The following is a 22,316-nucleotide window of genomic DNA, read 5'->3' on the forward strand; positions in this document are numbered from 1 at the left end:
CTGAAGACTCAAAGACATAGGTTCTGAAGACTCAAGTTTTGATCATCTACAACATGCTTCAATCAACATAATATCAGAAGTCTCTGAAGACTTAGAAGATCAAGGATGACTTACGTGTGTGGTGAGCATAAAAGTACTAACGTAAATTATGACCTCTACTCTTATAGGGTGGCGTAAGGACAGTCCAACCTGTACTTGTTATCTACCATTCCCACCATGATCGTTGGGGACTTTAAAATTTTACTTTACATTTCCTATTCTACCCTCCAACGAATCTATCCTTCTCTATAAAGGAAGCCATTGGAAGAATTTGAAATCAATGAATCAGTTCTTCAAAACTACACTAAAGCGTTGTACAAACTCTGTTAGAGAAATTCTTTGTATATTTTTATATTTTTAGAAAGGAGCTTTTTTTCATATATTGCTTATCAACACTTTTGTGTTGTTGTACTTAAACATTGTGTAATCTGGTTATTAGAAGCATCTTTGTAATACACACTTGTATTCAACTTGGTTGATTATATTCCTTCGGGGACTAAGTGTTAGTCAGAAGCCTCGAGAAGATTGTGGTTGCGGTCATAGTGGTTACACGATAAGGATCAACTGAACTTGTTGGGGTTGTCAGTGAAATTCTCTAGTACAATGGCAGATACAACATGTTAGTACTAATGTTTCAACATCAAAACATGACATCAAGACAGATAATATGACATCTCAAAGTGTTGATAATGTGAGTGGTTTTACATTATATATCTAACACGACCTTCACGCAATAGTCTTTTGGTCTTGAAGTGTCGAAATGCCCAGGTCATATCATCTTGTGAAGAAATTATGCTTTTAATTAGAAGAATGGTGCAACATAAATTGAACTCTAGACCACTAGCTAATTAAGACTTTAATACCATATCTAGAAGCAATCATCTCAGAAGCTTGTGAACGGTTTTAAAATATCTTAACAATCGTAATGGTACCCATGTGTCTGAGAAACCTAGTAACTCTCCGATTAAGTATTCCCTACAAGATACAACCCTACTTATATCTTCTGACGTATCCTAGATCTACTATCAGCCTAGCTAGCTGCTTCTCTTTCCAATGTTTAAAGTAACATCTGTCTTATGCTTACTCATGCATATTGGATCACTGGTTATTTTTGATTATTTTTTCTATATATGCACGCCTCAATTTTTTCTGATCTATTATGCTGACAAAATGCTCTTTTGTTTTCATAATAATTGCTAGAATGAGGATTGCTAAGGAAGAACCACCTCGCAGTGGTGAGCAGGCAAGTAGTAACCACATGATGTGACTAGGATACACAATACTATTTTTTTTTTTTCCGACATCAACCATTTTAATGACAGGAATTTGAATAAATTCCATTTATTTGCTTGAACAGACGTTAAACATGACGTCAGCACTAAAGGAATTGCATAGACTCAACTCTCGAGACCTTTATAGATTAATAAAGGATTCTGGAAATGGAAATTTATCTGTTCACTACCTTACTGAAAAAGGAGTGCTTCTGAAGGTCGTCTCATTCTAGGCATCTTGATTATATTTTATTATTTATATCAGACTGTTCTTTCTGATTGTATTTGTGTACACAGGTTGACATGGGCAAGCTTGCACAATCTCTTCCATTGCATCTTACTACAATACTAATTTTTTCTAGAAGAGATGAAGATGTGTTCCAATATGTGTTATGCGGTATTCGTCTGTTGCATTCGTTATGTGAATTAGCTTCTCGACTTCCTAAATTTGATCAGGTAAACAGTAGTACTCCTTATGATCTTATTAACATCTATTGTATTTTGCTTGTGGTTTTCTGGGTTTGTTTGCTTTTATTTATGGAAAAGGCATGTTATCTAAAAGTTGAATAAAATAGAAATTCCTCCAAAGTTTGAAAAATTTCTTGTGCACTAAATATTAGTCCACTAATCGTCAATTGACTCTTTATGTTATCGGTATTAGATATTAATGATCTTTTATGCTAAAGCATTCAAATTCATTTTGGAAAATAATGGAGTCTGATTTATGCGTGTGGAATGTGGTTACAGATTTTTCTAAATGATGTGAAAGTGGTGGAACAACTGATTGATTTGGTTTTCTACATGCTTATTATTCTTAGTACCTACAGACAGGTTTTCTTTAGTTCTTATCTTTGAAGTTTAATGTATTGAGATTATCTGTACCCTAGCTCTATACTTTTTATCTGTATTGAATTTGCGCTTGTGCTGCAGGAAGATCATGCTTTTAGACTTATGTACCTTTCGCATTCTGCACTCCTAGCATGCAGTTTACATCTAATAACAGGGTTTATATCGACACAGTTTCAAGATATTGCCACTGTCTTGCTTGCACACCCAAAGGTACCAGTTCCCCTGTACTTGTTGCACTTACACGGCATGGCGAAAATGATTTTCATAATGGGCCCGTTTGTTTTGGCTTTTTTTAAAAATGATTTTTATAGTGTTACATAATTTTGCTTAAAAAAATTTTACAAAGAAACTTTTTATAAAAGCTTCAAATGAAAATTTGGTTTGAGTATTTATTCTTAAAATGTGATTTTAGGTATTTCATCTATTTATGGAAAAAAAATTTGGATATCAAAATTTCAAAAAATCACTTAATTTTGAAGCTATTTCAAATAGATTTTCGTAAAAATCATTTTTGAAATACAACTTTTTGAAAAAATTGCGATTTTGACTAAGTTTTGCTCTTCAATAATGTATGTTAATGTTATAGTCAAAATTAGTGATTTATTTTAAAAAAAACGAATGTAAAAAAACTTGTAATATTTTGAAAAACGGTTTTGACAAATCTATTTTAAAGAAGACAAAGAAAAAATACATTTTTTTAAAGCTGAAACAAACAGGCCCTAAGCATTTACACTTTTTAAATCCTTTTTATGGGTAACGATTTAAAATCTTTTTACTTATCTTTCAAATATGATAAACTATGAAAAGGGATTTTTGGTGTTAAAAGTTGTTTCTTTATCCTGAAAAGGACACAATACCGTGTATAGCAATGTTATTATATAATATATCACATACATATATACTGTAGCTAAGTATGAAACTTTCTGTGATAGGTTGACTTATTTATAGATGCAGCTTTTGGATCAGTTCGTGTGGTTGTTAGGAGTCTTGAGATTACTTTGATGGCTTGCTACAAAGATTTTTCCATGGAATCAAATCTTTCATCTGAACAAGTAGTATATTTTCTCTGCCAGCAATGCGAGGCTTCTCTACAGTTTATTCAGTCATTGTGCCAGCAGAAATCGTTTAGGGAGCGCCTGCTCAATCATAAGGTTTTCCAAACTAGACTTCTTTAAAAGATTTGGAGTAGTACGTTAAGACGTGATTATGCCTTTAAATCGGTGTATCAAAATTTGGCGTAACACGCTGGTTTAAATCAAAATCAATGTTATACTAACAAATAACTTTTCATAAGATGACTTTCCCATGAAATCCAGTTAGACTAAAAGTTCTGCTATACAGGTCTATAAATTTACATTGATCCAAAGTTGTTTTTATTGAGAATATGAGACATGCAGAAAACCTTATGTTTCAAATACACGACATAGTCTCTTTATATAGACTTGACATAATAATTGCAAATAATTACATGATATTCTACACCTAATTGCATGATATTTTAATTTTAATTATATGATATTCTATCCTTAGTTACACAATTTTATTTTATTCTTAACATTTCCTCTCAAGCTAGAATATATAAGTATACTTTGCTCAGGAAAAGTAGTCAATAGTTGTCATACGATTATGTTCAAACTATCATTTTTTTCTTTTCAACGATTGTGTTTTTACTTCGACCTGTGGGAAGTCTACGGGCCCATTTATCTATCTTTATTTTTGCGAGAAGGGCAAAGTCTACTTTCTTCTCCAACTTTAACACTTTTGGGTTTGTAAATCTATTTTCATTTCAACCGTTTCCTCAGGCTCATCTAGAATACCACTTTCCATAAAATGCTTGACATTCTGCGATCTCAACTCTAGCCCTTGTTATTTTTGTTGCTCCGTTGAAAGCTGAATCAATCAACTGACCAAGTTAAAGGTGGCACACCAATAGGGATGTATAATAAGGGGAGAAGCTGGAGTTCATGGTTCCAAGTACTTCATTTGATGAACTGGCTACTTACAATCTAGAAACTATGAAAGATGAATTGATGATTAATATCATTCTACTTATTTGGTTGGTTGATGCAATGAATTACCCTTTATACATGCATATATGAACTATGTGTATGATTTATTTTTTGTTACAGGAACTATGTGAAAAGGGAAGCATTCTTTTCCTCGCTCAATCTATCTTGAAGTTAAACATTCAATCATCTTTTCCAACTAGGATCGTGGCTGGAATTTCAAGGCTGAAAGCCAAAATACTATCCATTGTGAGTCATATGGAAAATCATACACATATGGCTGATTTTAAATTTAATCTATTACATAATTTGTACAAATTATAGTCACATATTCTTGCTATGGAAATATTCTTCTGTCATGGGGGTAAGGCCGTAAGTTTTTGACCTTCCCTAGACATCATGATGATGGGAACTATGTGCAGCTGACAGTCTGTTTCATCCCCGCCCCATTTTTTAACCAAATGATGCATATTATAAAAGAATAACACTGTCACCACTTTTTTTTTTGTTGCAGCTGCTGAGTTTGTGTGAAGCAGAAAACATTTCTTATCTCGATCAAGTAGCCGCCTCATCACAAAGTTTGAATTTGGCTAAATCTGTTGCATTGGAGGTTAGTTTTTGGTGATGGAAATTGTTGCCTGAAATAGTTAAACTTTGTTTGAATGAGAGAAAATAGAGGCACATATCTTATCTGATGTGGGACTCTTACCAATTTTCAACACTCCGCCTTAAGTTGGGGCATATCTGTCATATACGCCCTCAACTTGTTACAAAGATAAATGATTCGAGGACCTCTTGGGGATTTGGTGAAGGCATCTTCCAATTGATCATTAGAGTTGATAAAACTCGCTGTGATGTCTCCGGATGCGATAATCTTCCTGATGAAATGACAATATGTCTCAATATGCTTGGTCATCTCATGGAAAACAGGGTTAGAGGCAATATGCAATTCTTCGTTATTATCACATATTAGCGTCATCAGCATAGTTGCTCCGAACTGTAGTTCTTTGAGTAACTGTTTTAGCTAAATAAATTCACAAGTCACCAATGCCATGGTCCTGTTTTAAGTTCATGCACCGGATCTGGCACCTGTACTTTGATTTTTACTTTTCTAGGATATCAAATTGCCTCCAATAAGTACATAATACCCAAAAATGGGTCGCTTGTTAATAGGCGAGCCTGGCCAATCAACATACGAGTAATCAACTACTTGGATATGTCCTTTTTCTTCATAATGAGACATTTTCTTGGAGTAAATTTGATGTATTTTAGAATTCGAATCACAAAATACCAATAGTCATAGCAAGGATAATTTGAGAACTGGTTTACCAATGCAAAAGAAATTTCAAGATGGGTGACAACAAGATAGCTCAATTTTCCAACCAATCTTCTGAATCTCCCTGAAACTAAGAATGTCTCCCCCTGAAACTAAGAATGTCTCCCCCTGATTAGGTAAAGTTTAACGTAAATCCACAGGAGTGTCTAACATGCTCTCTAGCACGAGTTTGCTAATGAAAATAGTTAAACAGACAATCCCACAGTTGATGGGCGTGAGTGCTTCCTAGAACACGAGAGAGAATCTCACCAGAAAGAGTGGATTGAAGCCAGGACAAAAGCAATTGATCACGTCGAAGCCGTAACATATATGCAGGGTTAGCCAATCCCATACGACAAACTTCTTCATACATAAATTGAGGAGTAATACGAGTGCAGATCATAAATTCAGTGAGATTGTGTGTGTTAATGAATGAATCAACTTGTTGACACCATAGATGAAAGTTCTTTTGATCTGATTTGTCTGAAATCTTAAGCGATAACGGAAGGCAATGTGAATCTTCAACTGTAGTGGAATGCACTGGTGGAGGCACCGGTGATCCTTGTGCGGAAGAAGGTAGAGATAGCGGTGGTGGTGACGAAACTGCCATGGATCAAACTCAGTAAACTGATACCATAATAGAATCCATAGAGAGAGTATTCATTTCTTCTAAAAATTGTTTTTCATTATTAAAAAAGATGGTTACAGGATAGAGAAACAGTTTGCATTTATAGTTGCAAACTGTTTACCTGCTGTAGCAGGTTACCCTTTTACAACTGACAAGTGTCAGTCACCTTAGACAACTAGGATAACTAACCTGTAGAGTTAGTTATCAGTTAGGTGACGACAATACTAGCTTAAATAAATTAGCTAATCTATATGTCAAATACATGGTAACCGGAAATGATGAGACAGAGACATGAATTGAAGAAAAAGAAGGGGCATGAGAAATATGAAGTAGGAAATTGTGGGTGCTGAGTGTAGGGACGATTCTTATCTCAGTAAGGGGTTTCTTTCTTCTCGAGAGCTGTGTTGTCTATGGCGGATTGCAGTCCATGGTGGAGAGCCAAAATTCCGCCTTACCAGCCGCTTGGTGGCACTGTCATAGCGGATTATGGCGGAAAAACCAGCAATAGCGGCGAGCCCAAAAACCTGCAATGGGGATTTATTTCTCTGGTTTAGCTATTTCAGTGTCAATATAATCCAGTATGTCCTATTCATATTTTGGTTCCTATCAGTTCCGAATTCTAGTATTGTTTTGATGATGCAGGTATTGGACTTGTTGAAGACTGCTTTTGGAAGAAATCCTGGGCATCTCACTACTACCGATAGAAGATACCCAATTGGGCTTTTACAACTTAATGCAATGCGTCTAGCTGACATTTTCTCTGATGATACATACTTTCGATCTTGCATCATAGTTTATTTTGTAAGTTATCATTATGTGAATATTAAGGATAACTTGTTTTAGAGTTGTGGAGTTCATTTTCATTCTGTCTCTGAAATGATTTTTTTTTTTTTTTTGTATGAGAAACAATCAATGAACGACCCTTCATTTTTCTAATTGATTACGGTTGATGCATTATCTGCTTTTTCTTTGATTTTTCAAATGTTTATTCAGCTTTACGAATTTGATTGGATCCTTTGCATGTGATTCCAGACTAAAATTCTGACAGCAATACTATCACTCTCACATGTGGATTTTTTATCCACTTGGTGTTCGTCTAATCTCTCAGAAACAGAGGAGGATGCAAGTGTTGAATATGATTTATTTGCTACAGTTGGATGGATTTTCGATAATAGTTCATCTATGGATCGACAGAATTCAACAGTCTTGGAATTGAATATGACACGTAACGTCATGCCTTCTGCTTCTTATGCACATCATAGAACTTCATTATTTGTCAAAGTCATTGCAAATCTTCATTGTTTTGTTCCAGACCGTTGTGAAGGTTGATTCTTCGCCTATGCTTGCTAATGTTTACTATAAATTTGATTTTTTGACAGCTGTATATATTTCTTCAAATAATTTTTTTTTCATTTTAAATCTACTCCACAGAGAAGGAGAGAAACCTTTTCGTACGGAAGGTCCTGGAGTGCCTGCAAATGGATCTATCTAATTTGCTTCCTGGGTTTTCTTTCGCATCTGATACTCCTAAAGCGGCTACTGTTAGCAAGAATCTACGTAATGATTGTTCTAAACAATAATTGATTTATCTGCAATATATTCCTACTTTCATACAAATAACTTTCTTTTGTAGGCTCTTTGTTAAATCATGCACAATCTTTGATGCCAAACTTTTTAGACCCAGAGGATCTACAAATTCTAAGGTAACCCGTCGCTCTTTTAGTTCTCTTTGTAGGGTTAACTGTAGTAGCCTAATATGGAACAGTTATTTTGATAGTTAATTGTTTGTCAGCCACACATATAATGAATAATGTTTGATCAGCATGGTGGTAATGTCATCTCCTTATGCTGCTAGAATAAAATTTAGATTTTTCCAAAGTTTATTTTGAGGAAAATGGACAAAATTGTTATATTATAAATGGCATTGGCAGATGTTTTGACAAAGTTTCAAGCATGGTCCGAAGTATAGCTTCATGGTTATGGATTAGGCAGTTATCTAGTAAATTTTGTTTGGTGGTGTTGTAATTTTAATTTTACTATTGTTAGTAGTAATTCATATTCTGGCCTTTGTTCCATTAGTTAGGCCCATTAGATTAGAATAGTCTGTATAAAGAGATTAGTGTTTGTACATTTTTTTACTTGAAATATATTATTCAGTTTTCACATGTGGGAAAAGGTGGGAAAATGAGAGGTTGTTGTAAGCACCAGAGGAAGTTGAGAACTTTATCGTTCATACTCTTTGTAGGCATACCTGTTAAGACCCACAGATGTTAGGAGGATTGGATGGGTTACAAAAACGTAATGTTGAAGTTATGGGTTAGATAAAAGAAAGAAGATAAATATTAAGAACTTTGAATGACAGTGGTGAAATATTATTACTCCTAATCCTAAATAAATAGGAGAATTAGGAAACAAATCATGATAATAACTAATATAGAAACTAATATGATGAGTTATTCGAAGATTCAAAATATTCCTACGAGATTAACTAAGATACTCCAATATAATATAAAGATATTTTAAGGTATTTTCTTATATTGTTACCCTCAACATGGGCTGCATGCATGGGCATATGGTCCTTTTGGGAGTGTAATTTTGTAATCATGGGAAATGAGAAATGAGCTGAGGTAGTTATATAGAGAGCGAATGTTTGTATGGGGGTAGTCATGAGGCAGTGAATAGTTTCAAAAAGGTCTGGGCAAGCATTATGCATGAGGGATGAGTTCATTTTTTATTTTCTCGTTACCTGTCTTTGCATTCTATTTGTTTCTCTTCTACGTTTACAGTTTTGTCTTGTTGAAGCCCTCTTGTATCACAAAAAAAGTTCAGAACTAAGGTCTTTGTAGTTTCTGGTGTTAAAACAAAATGGAAGTTAGATGACAAGATTGGAAGTGATGAGAATAAGGGGTACTTTGAGAAAAGGATTTCTTGTTTTTGATGGAGAGGAAGATGCTTACTGGTGGTTGATTTATAATGTGAATCACTTTGATGCCGTGGGTTCAGAGGAAAACCTTGGGGAGGCAGTATCTGTATGGGTGGCAATCGGACTAGCTCTTATTTGGCGTCAACTGCAGACTTTGAAAAATCCATGGTTGACTTGGTTGAAATTTCAGATTGGTCTACTTTGGCAATTTAAGCTAGGATGCAGTTATTAATAATACAAACTGTTTACAATCGGCAATTGACAAAGAAACCAACCTCTAAGAATTAGAGAGCCTAGTCTCTCCCAAACCAACCAACTTACAAAATACCTAATAGTAATATGGTAGATATGGCAAATTCTATGTAAGAAAAAGACAAAAAGAGAAAGAAAGAATGTAGGACAGTTAGTGCTTTTAGAGTGCACATGGGCTGTCACAGCTGTTAGACAGCTGGCAGCCTCTGATAGGTGCCTTGTCCTAGGATTCAGAATAAAAGGAGTGCCTCTGGCAGTAGTGGAGGCAGACTAGTACTGTGTAGTGGATTTTCCACCTTAGGAGAGTAAGGCCTCTCGAAGAGCCTTTCTATTTCTTCCTTTCTGCATTTTTCTTTTTGCCCTAATCTGTTGTAAGTTTCCAAAGCTAGATCCCATTTGAACTTGATAGGAAGGAGGCTGAGTCCATTGATAATGAAGGGGAGGTGTTAGTGGGCGTGAATAATGTTAGGCCCAAAGAATGGAGAGTTTATGTAAGAAAGAAAAAGAAAGAAAACATGAAATAGGTATCACTGCCTAGCTGGCAGTTAGTTAGCATATTCCCTAATAAATAGGATTGTAAGTGAATTTGACGGCAGACTATTATTTTGATCACCCTTAGGGTTTGGCAGTGAATTTGTCACTGAGGAGCTTTGCTCTGGTGTTACCTTTCTATTGAATATTTCAATATTATTAAACATTATATCTCTGCTCTATCAATTGGTCCGACCTACTTAGTTCATGAACACCAGAATGACTGAAAGACTCACTGCTTTGGAGGAACGTATGAGCAATATTGAGGAAGGTGTGTCTGGTTTGCGTGCTGTGATCGCAGAGGAAATTCAGCGTGCTTTAGCGAATCGAGAAACCCCTCTCGGTAGCGGAACAACGGTGACGTCGCCGTTGGATGAATTTCGCTTAGCAGCAAAGAAGGTGGAATTACCTGCTTTCACTGGTGAGGATCCAGTGGCATGGATTACGCGTGCTGAAACTTATTTCGAGGTTCAAAACATATCAGCAGAGGTTCGTATTCAATTGACGAAACTGAGCATGGAAGGCCCAACGATCCATTGGTTTAATCTTTGGCGTGATTCGACGGAGGATCTGTCGTGGGAGAATTTAACGGCGGCAATGATGGTTCGTTTCGGAGGTGGTCGCTTGGAAAATCCGTTTGAAGAGCTCAAGGAGTTGAAGCAAACGGGATCTGTTGAGGATTATGTTGCCGAATTTGAATTGTACTCTTCTCAGTGCGGCCGGTTGCCTGAACAACAATTTCTCGGCTACTTTATTGGTGGTTTACGCCACGATATTCGTTCTCGCGTTCGTACCTTCCAACCTCGAAACCGTTATCTTGCAATGCAACTGGCACGTGACGTCGAGCGTGAATTTGCCGAGGTGTCGGGTCATGGCTCCGGGTCACGTTTTAAATCGGGTTATTCTCCTTGGGTTCGTCCTTCCAAACAAATTTGGACCCAACGTGAAGGGGTTGGTACCGGGTCTCTTAACTCTAACCCATCTGGGCTTAATTCGGGTCAACCTCGTGCGGTTTCGGGGTCCACTATCTCAACCGGGTCAAACAAACCCTCTCTGTCCTCTAATGCATCTCGCAATATTTCTGGGGATAGTACTCGCCGTAACCCTCGCGGTGTCCGTCATTTACCAGCGGCGGAGGTCAGTGAACGGCGTGCAAAAGGGTTGTGTTTTCGCTGCAACGAACGGTGGGATCCTCTTCATCAATGTGCTTCGAAACAACTCCGGGTTATCATTTTGGGAGATGATGAAACCGTCAATGAGGAGGGGGAGATTGTCGTGTTGGATGCTTATTTGGAAGATGAAAAAGAGGATGAGGTTCTGGAATGCAAACCCATGGGAGTGTTTGGGGTCTCTGCATCTCAAAAACAGGTGCGTACTATGAAGTTGGAGGGTTGTTTACAGGGTGCTACGATTTTGGTTCTAATTGACAGTGGTGCAACTCACAATTTCATATCTCCTAAGGTGGTGGCAGCTTTGGGGTTACCTTTGGTTCCTTCCCACCCTTTAGGAGTCAAATTGGGTGACGGCCATCGTATTTTGACAATGGGAAAATGTAATGGAATTTCTATTCGGTTAGGAGAGATGCTGACCACTTTTGATGCTTATATATTGGAGTTAGGGGGTGTGGATTTAATCATGGGTGTAGTTTGGCTCGAAACTCTTGGCAAGGTGACGATGGATTGGAAGGAGATGTCCATGGTGTTTACTTATCAGGAACAGCAAGTGAAACTGATTGGCCAATCAGAGGAAGAGCAAGTGGCCACCTTCCAAAGCATGCTACACTATGACAGTGCAAGTGAGGCTAGATACTGGTCAAACTTGACAATTAGTGAGGTTCAGACCCAAAGTGATGCTCCTGTGCTACATAGTGAACTACAAGGGGTACTGGACAAATTTCCTGGAGTTTTTTGTGACATTAGTGGTCTTCCTCCTACTAGAAATACTAGCCATGCTATTGTATTACTCCAAGGGGCAGGTCCAGTGAGTGTGAGACCATACAGGTATCCTCATCATCATAAAGATGAGATTGAAAGACAAATCCAGAATTTGCTTCAACAGGGTGTGATCCGTAATAGCACAAGTGCTTTCTCTAGTCCTGTCATCTTAGTTAAAAAAAAGGATCACTCTTGGCGCATGTGTGTAGATTATCGAGCATTGAACAAGGTCACTGTGCAAGATAAATATCCCATTCCGGTTGTTGATGAATTACTTGACGAGTTGCATGGTTCTAGCTACTTTTCTAAATTGGATTTAAAATCCGGTTATCACCAAATCCGAATGAAGGAAGAGGATGTTCACAAAACTGCTTTTCGGACTCATGAAGGCCATTATGAGTTCATGGTCATGCCTTTCGGTCTCGTCAATGCCCCTGCAACATTCCAATCTGTCATGAATGAAGTTTTTAAACCGTATCTAAGAAAATTTGTTCTTGTGTTCTTCGACGATATCTTAGTGTATAGTGATAGCTGGAGCACGCATATGAAGCATTTAGAGGTGGTATTACAGCTGCTGCATCAAAATCAGTTTGTGGCTAATAAAAGCAAGTGTGCTTTTGGTCAACAACAGGTGGCATATCTAGGCCATGTCATTTCTAAAGAAGGGGTGACTGTGGATCCTACCAAGGTTACTAGTGTGTTGAATTGGCCTGTACCAACAACTGTGAAAGGAGTGCGTGGGTTTTTGGGGTTGACCGGTTACTATCGAAAATTCATTGCAAATTATGGCAACATTGCGAGACCCTTAACAGAGTTGACTAAAAAGGATGGATTTCATTGGAATGCAAGGGCCAAGGAAGCATTTGAGAAGTTAAAACATGCTGTGACCTCTGCTCCTGTTTTGGCTCTACCGAATTTCAACTTGCCCTTCGAAATTGAATGTGATGCCTCAGGAAAAGGGGTTGGTGCGGTGTTAATGCAGTTGAAACACCCTATCGCTTATTTTAGCAAGGCTTTTACTCCCTCTAAATTATCTAAGTCAGCTTATGATAAAGAATTAATGGCACTAGTTTTAGCTATTCAACATTGGAGACATTACCTATTAGGTAGGAAGTTTGTTGTTTATTCAGATCAGAAAAGTCTAAGACATTTGCTCCAGCAACGTATTACTACGGTTAATCAGCAGGAATGGATTGCTAAATTATTAGGCTTCAACTTTGAGGTTTTTTATAAAGTAGGGGTGGAGAATAAGGTTGCCGATGCCTTATCCAGACAACATGAAGATGTCGAAGTAAACAACCTCGTGTCTTATCCGATATGGAAACAAGGAGGGCAGTTGCAACAAGAGGTGCTGAATGATCCAGTGCTCAAACGGATTGTAGAGGCCATTCAATCAGATCCTAATGCTAAGCCAGGTTTTACTCTCAAAGGGGGAATTCTGTTCTACAAAGACAGACTTGTGATTCCAGCACAGTCTCCAATCATTGAGGATTTGCTGAAAGACTTTCATTCCTCCCCAAGTGGGGGACATTCCGGATATCTACGCACCTATAGAAGAATGGCCGGGACCCTGTACTGGCCAGGAATGATGAAACGCGTGCAGGATTTTGTGAAGGCGTGTGACACTTGTCAAAGGCAGAAATATGCAGCAACCACACCTAGTGGCTTGTTACAACCCTTGCCCATTCCAGTGTTAATATGGAGTGAAATATCCATGGATTTTATTACGAACTTACCGAAGAGTAATGGCTTCGAAGCTATTTTGGTGGTAGTTGATCGTCTATCAAAATATAGTCATTTTATTCCTCTTAAACATCCGTTTACGGCCCGTTCGATTGCTGCAATTTTTGTGAAAGAAGTGGTGCGACTCCATGGTATTCCTGAATCAATCCTTAGCGACCGTGATCCCTTGTTTGTTAGTATATTTTGGAAAGAATTGTTTAAGTTGTTGGGTACGGTGCTGAAAATGTCATCAGCTTACCATCCTCAAACAGATGGGCAGACAGAAGTGGTAAATAGATGCCTAGAGGCCTATTTACGTTGCTTTATTTCAGACCAACCCAAGTCTTGGGCACACTGGATACCTTGGGCAGAACTGTGGTACAATACCACTTTTCACGTGTCAACAGGTTTCACACCCTTTGAAGTGGTATACGGTCGGAAACCTCCGGTGTTGGTGCATTATTTGGAGGGTGAGACTCGTGTTGAAGCTGTTGCACAGGAGTTGCGAGACAGGGACGAAGCATTACGTCAGCTGAAGTTCAATTTACAAAATGCTCAAGAACAAATGAAGCATTTTGCTGACAAAAAAAGGAGGGCAGTTCATTTCGATATTGGGGACTGGGTATTTTTGAAGTTGCGTCCTCACCGGCAGCATTCTGTGGTTCGTAGAATCCACCAAAAGCTTTCTCCTCGTTTTTTTGGGCCGTTCCAAATTATTCAGAAGATTGGACAGGTTGCATACAAACTGCAATTACCGGTATCTTCCAAGATTCATCCTATCTTCCATGTCTCTCAGCTGAAGAAAGCAGTCGGTAATTACACTGCTATTCCAGAGTTACCAGCCAGTTTAGAAACAGACAAGAGAGCCATCATTCCGGCTAGGGTACTGTCTTGGAGGGATAGATGGGAGCAGGGTCAACACAAGAGGGAATGGCTCATCCAGTGGGAAGGTATGGATGTTGGTGATGCTACTTGGGAAGAAGAGCTCCTGTTGAAGAGTCAATTTCCAGATCTTAGCCTTGAGGACAAGGCTAGTGTTGAAGGAGGGGGTGATGATAGGAAGGAGGCTGAGTCCATTGATAATGAAGGGGAGGTGTTAGTGGGCGTGAATAATGTTAGGCCCAAAGAATGGAGAGTTTATGTAAGAAAGAAAAAGAAAGAAAACATGAAATAGGTATCACTGCCTAGCTGGCAGTTAGTTAGCATATTCCCTAATAAATAGGATTGTAAGTGAATTTGACGGCAGACTATTATTTTGATCACCCTTAGGGTTTGGCAGTGAATTTGTCACTGAGGAGCTTTGCTCTGGTGTTACCTTTCTATTGAATATTTCAATATTATTAAACATTATATCTCTGCTCTATCAGAACTCTAGCTGTTATTTGAATACAAACAAATTATTTTGCTTAGCTATTACTATTTTCCTTGTTTTCTTCTCAGATACTAAGTTGATTTCTATCAATTTGGTATCTAGAGCCTTGGTTATTTTCTATGTTGGATGGTTTACACGAGAAGTAACATGGAAAATAGAGTGGACATGGTGGAGCAAAGAATGAACCAGATTGAAGGTACTGTAGAACAAATCAGGCAGTTGGTTTTGGAGCAACAAGAGAAGCCTCAAGTCACGATAGAACAAATAAGATAACTGATTCAAGAACGACCTAGCAGGCATCGTTCAAGATATGAGAATGAAGAAGAGTATGAAGATGGAGAAGGAAGCGAAAGGAGCATGGTGTCACACGATTCTCGCCAGAGAAATCGTTGCTATGGTGGGGGAAATGGCTCAAGATTTCTGGTAAACAGAAGAAGATTGGAGATTCCAATCTTTAAAGGAGAAGATGCGTTTGGGTGGCTGGTGCGTGTAGAGAGATATTTCCAACTAAATGGGATACACATGCGTGATAAGTTAGATGCAGTAGTGTTGGCTTTGGAGGAGAAAGCTTTGAACTGGTACCAATGGTGGGAAGAACAAGCACCATTAAGAACTTGGGATGAATTCAAAATGGCTGTGATGAGAAGGTTCCAACCAGGTATGCTGCAAAACCCCATGGGCCCATTAGTGAGTTTGAAACAAAGAGGCACTGTGGTGGAGTATATGGAGAAGTTTGAGAGGTTGGTAGCTCCTTTAAGGAGGGAGGAAAGGATAATGCTAGATTCCATCTTGAATGGATTGAAGAAGGAGATTCAAGCTGAACTAAACTCTATGAGAGTCAAGGTTTATCTACCTCATGGATAGAGCTCTGCTGATTGAGGAGAAGAATGAAGTATGCCGGAAGAAAAGTAGTTCCTGGAAAGATAAAGGAGGACTGATAAAGAGCAGAGAGTTAGGAGATGGAGGTGCTAAGAAGGAAGGAGAGAAAGACAGTGGGGGAGAAAAATACAAGGGGAGGAGGTTGAACCCTGCTAAGTTGGAAGAGAGGAGCAAGAAAGGGCTGTGTTTTAAGTGTGGTGACAAATGGAGTAGAGAACACATATGCAAGTTTAAGCATATGAGTTTTAAACTATGTGAAATCAGTAGTGATGAAGAGGAAGAATACTGTGGAATTAGCACTCAAACTGAGGAGATAGTAGAAGAAGTGACGGAATTCAAAACATTGCATTTGTCACTGCAGAGTAAACAGGGCTACACTTCAAATAGAGCTTTCAAGGTATGGGCAACTATACAAGGGCAGAAACTCATTACCTTAATTGATTCAGGTGCATCCAGCAATTTCATTGATGCAAGGTTAGTAGCACAACTGGGCTTACCCCTAAAGGAGACTTCACCCTATGTGATAGAGATGGGGAATGGAGAAAGGGTTAAGCATCAAGGCATCTATGAAGGGTTAGGATTTAATGTGCAAGGGGTTGATTACAATCAACATTTTTTCCTAATGGAGTTGGGAGGAGCTGAACTGGTGTTAGGGTTGGATTGGTTGGCTAGTTTGGGGAACATTGAAGCAAATTTTGGTGTGCTGATGTTGAAATGGAAGCAGGAGGGAGTTGAGCATTGGATATTTGGTGATCATGTGTTAAGTACCAAACAGGCTTCTATGAAGGAGATGATGAAGGCTTTGAATGATGAAGGGAGAGGTATACTAGTGGAGGTTGTACAGGCTGGAGCAAGAGATGTGACAGTGGAGAATGAAGAATGGAAGGGACTTTTGGCAGAGTTTGAAGAAGTATTCCACCTTCTTCCTGGGCTGCCACCAATGAGGGAGCATGATCATGCCATCACTCTTAAACCTGGTGCTGCTATACCCAATCTCAGGCCCTATAGATATCCTTTCTACCAGAAAAATGAGATTGAGAAAATTGTGGGAGAAATGCTGCAAGCTGGGATTATTAGGCATAACACTAGTCCTTTCTCAAGCCCTGTGTTATTAGTGAAAAAAAAGGATGGAGGATGGAGGTTTTGCACTGACTATAGAGCTCTAAACAAGATAACTATCCCTAACAAATTTCCCATACCTATTATTGAAGAACTGTTAGATGAGTTGGGAGGTGCCACCATTTTTTCAAAGCTAGATTTGAAATCAGGCTACCACCAAATAAGGATGAGAGGTGAAGACATTCCAAAAACAGCTTTCAGGACTCATGAAGGGCATTATGAGTACCTTGTGATGCCTTTTGGATTATCAAATGCACCATCTACTTTTCAATCCCTCATGAATGAAGTGCTCATGCCATATTTGAGAAAATTCTGTCTAGTTTTCTTTGATGATATCCTGATCTACAGCAGGAGCAAGGATGAACATAAGGAGCATTTATCAGTGGTTCTTGAAGTGTTGAGGAACCACAAGTTGTTTGCCAATAGGAAGAAATGCTCATTTGGGCAGGATCAGGTTGAGTATTTGGGACATCTAATCTCTGGTAGAGGAGTAGCTGCTGATCCTAAGAAGGTGCAGGATATGGTGAAATGGCCAATTCCTAAGAATTTAAAAGAGTCAATAGGATTCCTTGGGTTGACTGGCTACTACAGGAAGTTTGTTAAGAACTATAGCAAGATTGCTTGGCCCTTGACTCAGTTGTTAAAGAAGGACAATTTTGTTTGGAGTCTTTAAGCACAAGCAGCTTTTGAAGAGTTAAAGAAGGCCATGACTACTGTGCCAGTGTTGGCTATGCCTGACTTTGAAGAAGTATTTGTGATAGAAACAGATGCATCTGGCAAGGGTATTGGGGCTGTGCTAATGCAAAAGGGGAAACCTATCACTTATATGAGCCAAACCTTATCTGACAGAGCCCAGGGTAAGTCAGTTTATGAAAGGGAATTGATGGCTATTGGATTGCCATACAGAAATGGAGACCTTATTTGCTTGGAAGACATTTCAAGATCTATACTGACCAGAAAAGTTTAAAATACATCACTGAGCAGAGGATCATGGGGGAGGAGCAGCAAAAATGGTTATCAAAATTGCTAGGTTATGACTTTGAAGTCAAATATAAACCTGGAAAAGAGAACAATGCTGCAGATTCACTATCCAGGCAGATGCAATTTAGGCACATCACAACAGTGCAAAGTGAAGTGTGGGAAGGATTAGAGGAAGAGATTCAGAAAGATGTGAGGTTGAAGGAGATAGTGTAGCAGTTGATAACTGATCCTCATAGCCAGAAAGGTTTCCAATTGAAAGGAGGTAGGTTGTTTCATGATGGCAGGATAGTGATCCCAAGAAATTCTCCCAGGATTTCTTGGATCCTTAAGGAGTTTCATGACACAGCTGTGGGAGGACATTCTGGTCATATGAGGACCTATAAGAGGATTGCTAGTTTTGTGTATTGGGAGGGGATGAGAAGGCAGATACAAGCTTATGTTCAATCCTGTGAGGTTAGTCAAAGGAACAAATATCAAACTCTATCTCTAGGAGGATTGCTGCAACCTTTGCCTATTCCAACTCAAACTTGGAGTGATATTTCCATGGATTTTATTGGTAGGCTGCCAAAGGTACAAGGAGTTGACACTGTGATGGTAGTAGTGGATAGGCTAACTAAGTATGCTCATTTTTTCCCTATTAGTCATCCTTACACTGCTAAAAGCATTGCTGAAGTTTTTATCCAGGAAGTGGTAAGGCTCCATGGGTTTCCAACCTCAATTGTTTCAGATAGGGACCAGATTTTCCTAAGTCAATTTTGGTCAGAGTTGTTTAAGCAAGCTGGTACACACCTGAAATACAGCAGTGCCTACCATCCACAGTCTGATGGCCAAACAGAGGTGGTTAATAGGTGTTTGGAGAGTTATTTGAGATGTGTAATAGGACAGAAACCTAAGCAATGGCCAAGGTGGTTGGTATAGGCATAATATTGGTACAATACCAACTATCATGCTTCACTTAAGATTACTCCTTTTGAAGCTTTATATGGAAGACCCCCACCTGTATTGATCAAAGGTGATACCCCACCTTCAGCTGTGGATGAGGTGAACAGACTCACAGCTGAAAGGAATACTATGATCAAGGAATTGAAGGAGCAGTTGTGCAGAGCCCAGGATGTTATGAGAGCCCAAACCAACAAGCATAGAAGGGAGGTTGAGTCTGAGGAGGGAGACATGGTATTCTTGAAAATTCAACCTTATAAGATGAAGAAGTTGGCTAAGAGAATCAATCAAAAGTTGAGTCCAAGGTACTATGGCCCATATGAGATCATCAAGAAGGTAGGTGATGTAGCTTACAAGCTCAAGCTACCTGAAGACACCAAAGTACATCCTGTTTTCCATGTTTCCTTGCTGAAGTAGGCAGTAGCCCCATCTACGGTGTCACAGCCTCTGCCCTCTTGTATGAATGAAGACTGGCAACTTGAGCCCTTGCTTGAGAAGGTAATTGATGAGAGGATGAATGAACAAGGGGAGAAGGAAGTGTTGGTGAAATGGGAGAATCTCCCAGATTTTGAAAACTCTTGGGAAGTAGCTTGTAAGTTGAAGGAAGAATTTCCAGACTTTATCCTTAAGGTCAAGGATAGTCTACAAGGGGATGGAATTGGTAGATATGGCAAATTCTATGTAAGAAAAAGACAAAAAGAGAAAGAAAGAGTGTAGGACAGTTAGTGCTTTTAGAGTGCACATGGGCTGTCACAACTGTTAGACAGCTGGCAGCCTCTGATAGGTGCCTTGTCCTAGGATTCAGAATAAAAGGAGTGCCTCTGGCAGTAGTGGAGGCAGACTAGTACTGTGTAGTGGATTTTCCACCTTAGGAGAGTAAGGCCTCTCGAAGAGCCTCTCTATTTCTTCCTTTCTGCATTTTTCTTTTTGCCCTAATCTGTTGTAAGTTTCCGAAGCTAGATCCCATTTGAACTCTAGCTGTTATTTGAATACAAACAGATTATTTTGCTTAGCTATTACTATTTTCCTTGTTTTCTTCTTAGATACTAAATTGATTCCTATCATAATACCTTCCATTTCCTCTTTCGCCCTATATTTATAATTCTGATTGCCTAAAACAGTCCCATAACAGTTACTGCATACACAACATTTAATAATAATAAAATAAACTGCCTATAACTAACACACATATAGTAGAAAAGATGATGGAAAATAGGCTGAGGTGGTTTCGGCATGTCAGACCCGGCTTTAGGGGTAAGCCAAAAAGGCTCCGCCTAGGGCCTCATTTATTTATTTATTTATAGGTTAGGTATTAGTTGATTTTGATATAAAAAAGCAATGTTGTTTTAATTTTTTTTATGGCAATTAAGTACTGCCATCTATTTATACGTAGAAGGCGTAAATTGATTCAAGTAGCTGACTCTACTTAGCGAAGTAAGGCGTGAGTGTTGTTTTGTTGTTGCTAAAAGAACCATGTCTAACACATTCTTTCCTATTGGTTGTAATATTAGTTTTTATATATTTGTACTATCATGTAGAAACTTATATATTTTAAATTTGTTTGCAGGGTATTTTTTCGCGAAATGCAAACACAATTTACTTCTTCTGGCTCTGGGGAAAACCATGTTCAAGTAAATCTTTTTCTTTGAATCCAAGCTGTTACGTCATTTGTTTCTAGGCTGTTTTCTTTTAAAAACTTTGCTTCTGTTATGCTGGAGAAATTCAGGATAGAAAATTTGAGAAACCGTTATCATGGGATCAGTTTTTTTTTGTGAAATTTGGATTGAGCCTAACTAAACTTTACAAAACTAGCTTTTCTGGTTACTTTAATTTTATGCTTTTTGCTTGCCATCTACTTAATGGCTTGAACCAGAAAGTTTGATTCCCTGTAGGAGGCTCAGTGTATAGGGATCCATCCGTTGCATATACAAGTAAAAGAACCTGCTGAACTTGATAAGAAAGTTGGTAACTTGAAAGAGGGAATGTCCGAGAATTCTGCATTTCCAAGCATAGATCAGCATAATATTAGAGTTGAAAACACAAATATAAGCAAGGACTTAAATAGGCTACATCAGGTAGGAGGTAAAAGTATGGCTAGTAAGACTGTGTTAACAGGAGCAAGAGATACAGACAAGGATTCTCAGAACGCTGAAACAAGTGGTTCAGATAATAGTTTTGCAAAATCAATTGAGCATCTTAGAAAGGTTGTAGTTGATGAAACTCCAGAGGATGAAAAGGTTGAATCTCTACAAAGAAGAAAGCGAAAGCGGATTGTAATGAATGATAACATGGCGGAAATGATGGATAGTGCACTCTTGGATGAGCCCGAGGATGAAAAGAATGAACCTCTACAAAAAAGAAAGCGAAAGCGGACTATAATGAATGAGAAAATGGTGGAATTGATGGAGAGGGCACTCTTGGATGAGCCAGAAATGCAGCGAAATGCAGCTTCTCTTCAATCATGGGCTGAAAAATTAAGTCACCTTGTATGTAAATTCAGCTAAACCGAAATTTAATATTTCGACTCATTTTCTTCTCTAAGACATTCTGGCTTTATGTTTTCCAGGGTTCTGAAATTACACCCTCTCAGCTTAAAAATTGGTGAGACTACACCCTCATTCCTCACATTAAATATTCATTTGCGCTTCTGAACATTGATATGTCAATTAATTTTATAGCCAATTTGATTAGTTGTTGAATTTCATGTTTGCTATCAGGTTAAACAATCGGAAAGCTAAGCGGGCCCGCACATCCAAAGATAATCCAGTGCCAGATAAGCAAAAAGGGCCAGTAAGAGTGCCCTCTGACTTACATGACAATCTTTGTGAGCAAGAAAAGATCTCAATCTCATAAGAATAACAACTTCTGGTGATAATTCCGAACCTTAAATTGTTGAATTTCTTGATGCAGGTCCCCTAGAAGTCGTCTGTTGCAATGTTGGTCAGAGTGCCGTGCTTGTAAACTCGCGAGGAGAGGAAATTGGCAAAGGAAAGGTAGTTCAGATGAATGGCAAGTGGTATGGGAAGAGCTTGGAGGAATTAGGAGCCTATGTTATGGATGTTTACGAGCTACATGCCGATAAAGGGATGAAGTTACCCTTCACATCAGAAGCTACTGGTACTTCATTTGCAGAGGCTGAAAGAAAGTTGGGTTCCATGAGAGTGTTGTGGGATTCACGCAGAATTCTTGTACTGCAATCTTAATGAACTCAAATGTTCAATGATTGCTGCCTACTAGCTTCAAGAGCTTCAAGGTGTTACAATTTTACAAATACCAATAGTTACCCCATACAAACAACTTCTGTGAAATGCTCAAAAATATTAACTCAAAAGCAAGTTAAAATATGAAAAGTTATACCTTATGAACTATGAAACTTTTAATTTTGAAATTTTTCAAAAATTGGTTTAGTTAATTGAAAATTAATTTGATAATTATTCTTCTAGATGCGGATTCTCTGCAATAAATGATCACAGTTATGATCATTGATTTGAGATTAGATGGTTCAAATTACATTGTATATTAATGTTAAATGATGTTGACCATTAATTTGAGATTT

The 22,316-nt window shown here is 38.4% G+C and overlaps 1 protein-coding gene across 1 annotated transcript; it reads left to right on the forward strand.

Annotated features, from left to right (window-relative positions):
* Window positions 1-1,127: 1,127 nt before the first annotated feature.
* Window positions 1,128-22,306, forward strand: LOC131637717 (nodulin homeobox-like). The gene is made up of 17 exons (XM_058908323.1): window positions 1,128-1,282; window positions 1,397-1,528; window positions 1,608-1,766; window positions 2,058-2,141; window positions 2,241-2,369; window positions 3,092-3,310; window positions 4,289-4,414; window positions 4,680-4,775; window positions 6,751-6,909; window positions 7,141-7,432; window positions 7,540-7,665; window positions 7,742-7,811; window positions 20,328-20,391; window positions 20,653-21,246; window positions 21,327-21,361; window positions 21,478-21,584; window positions 21,671-22,306. The coding sequence occupies exons 1-17, from the start codon at window positions 1,199-1,201 to the stop codon at window positions 21,961-21,963; spliced, it is 2,769 nt and encodes a 922-aa protein (XP_058764306.1). The 5' UTR covers window positions 1,128-1,198; the 3' UTR covers window positions 21,964-22,306.
* Window positions 22,307-22,316: the final 10 nt, after the last annotated feature.

This window comes from Vicia villosa, unplaced genomic scaffold (genome assembly GCF_029867415.1).
Source record: "Vicia villosa cultivar HV-30 ecotype Madison, WI unplaced genomic scaffold, Vvil1.0 ctg.002076F_1_1, whole genome shotgun sequence".
Lineage (NCBI taxonomy): Eukaryota > Viridiplantae > Streptophyta > Magnoliopsida > Fabales > Fabaceae > Vicia > Vicia villosa.